At 36.9% G+C, this 8600-nt stretch overlaps 1 protein-coding gene across 1 annotated transcript; it reads right to left on the bottom strand.

The window, feature by feature from the left end:
* Window positions 1-567: 567 nt before the first annotated feature.
* Window positions 568-8600, bottom strand: LOC107573697 (GTPase IMAP family member 8-like). The gene is made up of 7 exons (XM_016260143.1): window positions 8532-8600; window positions 7785-8414; window positions 6859-7358; window positions 4875-4986; window positions 3840-4448; window positions 1594-2220; window positions 568-1476 (listed from the first exon to the last, which is right to left on the bottom strand). The coding sequence occupies exons 1-7, from the start codon at window positions 8560-8562 to the stop codon at window positions 752-754; spliced, it is 3234 nt and encodes a 1077-aa protein (XP_016115629.1). The 5' UTR covers window positions 8563-8600; the 3' UTR covers window positions 568-751.

Raw genomic sequence — 8600 nt, 5'->3', positions numbered from 1 at the left:
TTTCTGAAGGGAATGCGCCCCCGATCTACATAAATGCGTCTGTGCTCGCGCAAATCATTTGTGATCCAGCTTCACCTCCAGAAGAAGTGAGTGTAAGGTTTTTTAATGAATCGTTGCACATCGCCGTTCCTAACAAGGTTCTAATTAGCAAGTTTCACGATGATTGCAGTTAAAGTAAACAGGAAGAGAGGGGCGGAGTCAGCAGATCTCATTAACATTTAAAGCAAAATGCTACAGAATAGCTTTCTCTGACAAGAGCTGTTTTTGACAGGGTAAAAATTTAGTTTTTTACACTACCATTGAGACATTTTAACCAAACTATGTTACTGACTTGTCATTAAGACCCTAAAGAAGCATATCAACTTGTGGAAAATGGGCATCCCATGACCCCTTTATGGAAATCATGTTTTTCTCACAAAAAGAAAACAAACAAACAAAAAAACAATACAACAGTCAGAAAATGTTTTTGAATGTTCCGCCGTTCATGTTACTATATAAAGTATATAAAGTACTATACAAAGTTTTCTTCTACTATTTGTTAAAATGGGAAATGCTCAGCAGGAAATCATCAAACACCTCTGTCCTTTCTTCTGTCCGTTCAGGTGTGATCAATAGGAAAGAAACATGAATGCTGATGTGTTTCCGCTAAAGTGAAACCGAAAGTGAAACGTACTCTACAGGAAAAGCTTTAAATTAGGAAAATATATCAGGGAAATATATCATATAACAGTCATAATAGTTTTCAAAATTGTCAGCCATTTTTAGCAAATCTATAGAATGATACGACAGCTGCTCCTCCTGCTGCAATCAATGTTATTGGTGCTAAGACCAACTGTGTTACTCCCAGCATGACACCTCCTATAACTATGAATGCTGTACCAAGTGCTGCAACTTTATGAAGCCCTGTGCTTTTTAATCTTTCATTTGTGTAGTCCTCCCAGTCATTTCCCTCTGCTATTTTATCAACCTTCTCCAGAAGCCCTATGACCTCACTCTGATCATTTTTGTCCTGATTTTTGTTGAATGAGTGAAATCTGCCACCACAGCTGTGAATCAGTGATTGTAGATACAGTCTCTCTCTGATATGCTCATCTAATGAATTATCCTTCAGCTGATCAGCGTGAGTAAATAGAATGAAGCTGAAACGAGCAGCTTCTTCTCCAAACTTCTTCTTAATCCATTTCACTGTGTTTTTCTTCTCATCTGTGAATATCTCATCCAGTCTGATGACCAGCAGAAACACAAGAGGACCAGGAGCAGACATGTTGACAAACGTCTCTATTTCATCCTTTATCTTCATCTCTGGTGCATCAGTCAGTCCTGGAGTGTCGATTATTTCCATGCTCTTTCCAGCCACACACACTTCTTGTATGTCACAGGTTTTAGTAAAACTCTTTCGTCCCACAATGGTTTCCACAGCACTGGTCTTTCCTGATCCAGTTTTACCCAGGAGCACAATCCAAGGATTTTCAGACCCTGACAATTAGAATGTCAAATAAAAATGTGATTACAATCCATACATAATAAATTTAAAAAAAGTAAATTAGCTACAATAAACAAGTAAACCACAGACAAAGAAAGAAACACACTCACAGAACAGAGCTTCCTGGTCCATCTCATCAGTGAAGTGCTGTTCTCGTTCCCTGATCAGGACCATCTTCTCAATCTCCTCCAGCAGTTCAGAGACCTGAGAGCGATTCTCCATGTTCTTATTGTTGAATGAGTGAAATCTGCCACCACACTCACTAACAAGAACCTGGAGATCATTACTTTCTCTGATATAATCTAATATGTTTCCCTTCAGCTGATCATCATGAGTGAACAGGATGATAGTATGACGAATAGCTTCTTCTCCAAAGTTCTTCTGAATCCATTTCACTGTGTTTTTCTCTTCATCTATAAATCTTTCATCCAGTCTGATGACCAGCAGAAACACACAAGGACCATGAAAACGCTTCCCGAAAAATGGACCATGAAAACGCTTCCTGAAAAACTTAACTTGTTCCGCTATCTTCTTTCCTGATCCATCAGTCAGTCCTGGAGTGTCGATTATTTGCATGCTTTTTCCAGCAACACATGCTTTATGTAATTCACAGGATTTAGTAACAAACTCTGATACATTTCTCCTCTTAAAATACTCTCGGCCCACAATGGTGTTTCCTGCAGAGCTCTTTCCTGATCTAGTTTTACCCAGCAGCACAACCTTCGGTTTCCCAGACCCTGTCAATCAGAATGTCAATTAAAACAAAGATCACAATCTAGATATATGAGGGGAAAAAAAACTCCAAATTAAGCACAATAAACAACTGTAATATAATTACATATGCAATTACATCAATACAATATGAAAGAGTAATCGAACTGATGCAGAGCTGATGTAGACAACAGACAATGGCCCTATAGGCGGAGGGTGAACCAACTCCACGGTAATGCTAAGACGGTGTGCTTCCCCTTTTAAACAAACATTTAAATAGGCTAGATTTATAACAGCTGTAACAATGAAATAGTTTCAAGCTGTTGAAGCAACAGCATAAATGATCCAGATACGTTATTTGTTATTAAAGCAACATTGACAAACCACTGTTAATTTTAACAAAAAGCAAGCATACCACCTTACTTAATGCAACCAAATCCTGTGTTTTGGGCCATGCATCATAGTACTGGATATGGGTGTCATAAAATATTTAATACAAATTAATTTGTATTTAATGTGATTACAAAATTAATAAAACATTGTAATTTATCAATTACATTGCTTGACTTTTATTTAAAAACTGTTTATTGAAAAATATAATTTCCTGCATAAAGGCATTTTCTTTGTGCAGTTACGTTTCCCACAGCTGCAGATCTAGAGCCAGCCAAGATTTCTGATCCTTTGGATTTGGGGCTGAAAAAACTGATCCTAGAACAGCAGTTTTTCCCTCTAAAAGCAATCAGAAGTAGCAGCAAGCAGTGGTTTGAGTGAGAAAATCCCACAGTGAATTGTATCACTAGTCTCAAGTCCGTGGCCTGGAGAAGGCCAAATTACATTTCTGAATGTAATAATAATAATAATAATAATAATAATAATAATACGTGTATAATTATACGCGACTTATTTGTTTTTTTCCTCTCAAAACACAGTTTGGTATGTGTTCTGTATTTCTTAAAATTTCTTTTTACATTTTCTTTTAAAATAAACATAAATTAAAAATGGTATGTTTGAAAACGTCTCTGGCTCAGTGCCAGCCAAAGCATTAATGCAGATTTGAATTGAGCGGTTGATGATTTGTCGCAATGAACGTTCTAATCAAGCCAGTGTGATCATATCAAATGTAAAAATATTTAAAGGCTGCATTCAAAATCCATTTGGCTTAAAAATCTGAGGGGACACTTGCCCTCTGAGCCTGATAGTTAGTCTAATGTATCCTCATTTATTATTATTATTATTATTATTATTATTATTATTAACCTTTTTAATTAATTTTAAATCTATTTAAAAAAAAATAATTCTTAGCTTTTATTGTTGTGATTATTTTTATGATGATTTTAACTCATTTTTTTTGTGTAAAGCACTTTGAATTACTGAAATGCCCTATATAAATATAAAAACTTGCTTTGCCTTGCCTTGCCTAAATGGCGATTGTTTTCAGTAGCCACATTTATAAACGTCCAATTGCTCATATGATTGGATTAGCAGCATACAAATGTTTCATAAATCACATGTGAACCCTGTCGTAAGATGATTTCTGTGTTTGTTTCTACGTTGATAAATGAGGGCCATTGTGAGCAACATTAATAGATTTAATCACTGAAATACTGTTAACATCATGATGATAAAATGTTTCAAAGACACAAACACTTACAGAACTGTTTCTTTCTCTGAGTTTTCTGCAGCATCTCACTGGTGTAGTACCTCCATCCGTTCTCCTCTACCATCTTCTCAATCTTCTCCAGCAGTTCAGAGACCTGAGAGCGGTTCTCCGTGTTTTTATTGTTAAATGAGTGAAATCTGCCACCAAAACTCTCAGTAAACGCCTGTAGATCTGGAGTGTCTCTGATATGCTCATCTAATGACTCTTCCTTCAGCTGATCAGCGTGAGTGAACAGAATGATGGTGTGACATAAGGCATCTTCTCCAAAGTTTTCTTGAATGAATTTCACTGTGTTCTTCTCTTCTGTGAATGTTTTGTCCAGTCTGATGACCAGCAGCAACACAAGAGGACCAGGAGCAGACATGTAGACAAGATGCTGTAATTCAGCTTTTATCTTCTTCTCAGGTGCATCAGTCAGTCCTGGAGTTTCGATTACTTTCACAATCTTTCCAGCCACACAAACTTCTTTTAGCTCACAGGTTTCAGTAGCAGAATCTGGTGAATTTCTCCTCTCCTGGCCCACAATGGTTTTTGCTGTATAAGTCTTCCCTGATCTAGTTTTACCCAGCAGCACAATCCTAGGTTTCACAGACCCTGGCAATCAGAATGTCATACAAAACACAGTAATTACAATCCATACATAAAATAGATTGACAATTCACAATATATATAAAAAAAGATTAAACAAAATGTAATGATTCCAAGACAAAATGAAATTAAACACAGACACAGCGACTGTTGTGGGACTGATCAAAAAAAATAAAAATTATATATATACAGTGGGTACGGAAAGTATTCAGACCCCCTTACATTTTTCACTCTTTGTTATATTGCAGCCATTTGCTAAAATCATTTAAGTTAATTATTTTCCTCATTAATGTACACACAGCACCCCATATTGACAGAAAAACACAGAATTGTTGACATTTTTGCAGATTTATTAAAAAAAGAAAAACTGCACTGCTGTTTATATCATGATGATAAGAAGTTTCAAAGACACAGAAAAATACAAACACTTACAGAACTGGTCCCTGTTTAACTTCCTTTGAGCTTCCTTATACATCTCATTAGTGTAGTACTTTTCTCCATTTTTCTTCACTACCTTCTCAATCTTCTTCAGCAGTTCAGTGACCTGATCGCGGTTCCTCGTGTCTTCATTGTTAAATGAGTGATATAACAAACTTAAAGGAATGAATATATGAACTGGAGACATTTTGTATCTATAAATATTTTACAATTGTGATGCAAATCTCTTGCAATCACATACAATACATACTTATAAACTGACCAAACTGGTTTGATATATATAGCCTAGTTCAGATGGAGGAGTAATGAGAGAAGAATGAGTTTACCAACAAAAATAGATTCCTTCTAGAAGCTGAAGTACCTGCAGCAATGTAGCCTATTTCAGGTTTGCCAGAATTGCAAGTACACAGAGTATTTTTTTTCCCATGAGAACAGGTTAAGAACGAGTGAGGTAAAATGAACGGGTGAGTCACCCTCAGTGACACTCATGAGAACCGGATCTGCCAGAGACCAACAAGACTCCACCCAAAAGAAGAATTATATTCTTGCAAGCGTAACTTCAGCAGACTCATGGCAACACCATGGTGAAGCACCATGTGAATGACGTATGGGATTTCTTGGACTTCTGCGCAGCCTCCATCCCCATACCCCTTTAGTTCCTCCACCAACTGTAAACGCTTAGAAGCAACTTTACACAAACAATATCTACCAGACTATAGAATAAATGTTTTAACAGGTCAAATCAATGCTAACTCTCAATACACTGTCCAATGACATTTATCATTTACACTAAAACCTTGAAACTGGTGACATCAGCGGACTGAATAATAGGTGGACGTCCAGTGCATGAAAAATATGATTCTTCAGGGAAATGTTAAAACTAAGTTGTTTAAATCATGTAGTAATGATTGAGCTTACCTGTCGAGAAAGCTTGGTTTCTTCATCGAATCAACAATTCATTCAAAATCCACCGTGAAAATGCGATGCCAGTGTTCATTATAGTGTCATGCTCTCTATTTTTATTTTCACAGGTCTTCATATTTTGGGAATAATATCCATCTATCGTGAAATGATTACCTCTGTAATATTCAAACTATATTCCCACTCAAACCGTTCATTACAGATAGTCACGCCCCAGACTTATACCATTGAGCTGAATGGGTTGTTAAAACATCAAATAAAACCAGGGTTCTCAACTCTGGCCCTCAAGGTCCACTTTCCCACAGAGTTTCGCTCCAGTCCTAATCAAACACACCTGAACAAGCTCATCAAGCTCTGCAGGATCACTAGAGAGTTACAGGCCGGTGGGTTTGATCAGGGTTGAAGTTAAACTCGAAAGTGGACCTCGAGGGCCAGAGATGAGAACCCCTGAAAGTGTCACAGAGCATAGCATTTACAGTGTTGAGGGAAGTAAACCCACAAAGAGCTTGTAATTATGACTGCACATTAAAATAAATAAATAAGTTCCTAAATGGTTGACAGGCTGAAAGCTACTTTAATTGATGATTACTGACAATGGCAACTGCAAAATTAAAACATTTTTCCTTTATTTTTAGTCTGAAATCATATAACATTTTTAACATTCTTGTTATGTTTGATGAGCAATAAAGTGTTTAGGTCCAGCCTAATAAAATAATTAGGAAAAATACATCATATATTATAGAAATCCACTATTATTGTTAGAATCTCTAATGAAGTCAATTAAAAAGGATTTCCCAGCTGTTTGTTGGTATTGCTTTGCTGTTGTTGTTCCAGATGTTCTTCATCCTTTAAGTCCACTTTTAACTACTGCTGCAGCTGCTAGCGCTCCTACGAAGAAAACAAGCACTCCTTTCCACCAATTTAACGGGTTTTCTTTGACTTTCTCCTCTTTCCCGCTGTCAATATCTTCCTGATATTTCACAAATGTCTCATTAGTGCAGTGCTTCCCTCCATTTCTCTCCAGCATCTTCTCGATCTTCTCCAGCAGTTCAGAGACCTGAGAGCGGTTCTCCGTGTTTTTATTGTTAAATGAGTGAAATCTGCCACCAAAACTCTCAGTAAACGCCTGTAGATCTGGAGTGTCTCTGATATGCTCATCTAATGACTCTTCCTTCAGCTGATCAGCGTGAGTGAACAGAATGATGGTGTGACATAAGGCATCTTCTCCAAAGTTTTCTTGAATGAATTTCACTGTGTTCTTCTCTTCTGTGAATGTTTTGTCCAGTCTGATGACCAGCAGCAACACAAGAGGACCAGGAGCAGACATGTAGACAAGATGCTGTAATTCAGCTTTTATCTTCTTCTCAGGTGCATCAGTCAGTCCTGGAGTTTCGATTACTTTCACAATCTTTCCAGCCACACAAACTTCTTTTAGCTCACAGGTTTCAGTAGCAGAATCTGGTGAATTTCTCCTCTCCTGGCCCACAATGGTTTTTGCTGTATAAGTCTTCCCTGATCTAGTTTTACCCAGCAGCACAATCCTAGGTTTCACAGACCCTGGCAATCAGAATGTCATACAAAACACAGTAATTACAATCCATACATAAAATAGATTGACAATTCACAATATATATAAAAAAAGATTAAACAAAATGTAATGATTCCAAGACAAAATGAAATTAAACACAGACACAGCGACTGTTGTGGGACTGATCAAAAAAAATAAAAATTATATATATACAGTGGGTACGGAAAGTATTCAGACCCCCTTACATTTTTCACTCTTTGTTATATTGCAGCCATTTGCTAAAATCATTTAAGTTAATTATTTTCCTCATTAATGTACACACAGCACCCCATATTGACAGAAAAACACAGAATTGTTGACATTTTTGCAGATTTATTAAAAAAAGAAAAACTGCACTGCTGTTTATATCATGATGATAAGAAGTTTCAAAGACACAGAAAAATACAAACACTTACAGAACTGGTCCCTGTTTAACTTCCTTTGAGCTTCCTTATACATCTCATTAGTGTAGTACTTTTCTCCATTTTTCTTCACTACCTTCTCAATCTTCTTCAGCAGTTCAGTGACCTGATCGCGGTTCCTCGTGTCTTCATTGTTAAATGAGTGATATTGGCCGCTGCACTCATTAACAAGAGCATTGAGATCATTACTTTTTGTGAAATACTCATGTAATGATTTTCCCTTGAGATAATCAGCGTGAGTGAACAGAATGATGGTGTATCGAGAAGCTTCTTCTCCAAAGTTCTTCTGAATCCATCTCACTGTGTTTTTTTCTTCATCTGTGAATCTCACACCCAGTCTGATGACCAGCAGAAACGCATGAGGACCAGGAACAGACATTTCTACACATCGACCTATTTCATTCTTCAGTTCTTGTTCTGATATGGATGTATCAAACAGGCCTGGAGTGTCTATTATTGAGATGCTCTTTTCACCAATCTGTACTTCTTGTCTCTCGCAGGTTGTAGTGACTGACTCTGGTGAAACTTCCTCCTTAAAACACTTCTGACCCAGGATGGTGTTTCCTGTTGAACTCTTTCCTGATCCAGTTTTACCCACCAGAACAATCCGCAGGGAAGTTGATACTGTGAATCAAATTATTTGTATATTATTAATTACCCATGTTATTAATTAAGACTGAGATCAGACATTTTAAAAACTTTAACTTTGTAGTAAAATATTAGCTCAGTTAATGTATGTACATATAGTGTTTTCTTGTGTCCATTGCTGCATCCTCCCATGATCCTCTGAGTTGACGTGAGACTGATTCG

This window comes from Sinocyclocheilus grahami, unplaced genomic scaffold (genome assembly GCF_001515645.1).
Source record: "Sinocyclocheilus grahami isolate Dianchi unplaced genomic scaffold, SAMN03320097.WGS_v1.1 scaffold2010.1, whole genome shotgun sequence".
Taxonomy (NCBI): domain Eukaryota; kingdom Metazoa; phylum Chordata; class Actinopteri; order Cypriniformes; family Cyprinidae; genus Sinocyclocheilus; species Sinocyclocheilus grahami.
This window is presented reverse-complemented; position numbering and strand designations above follow the sequence as displayed.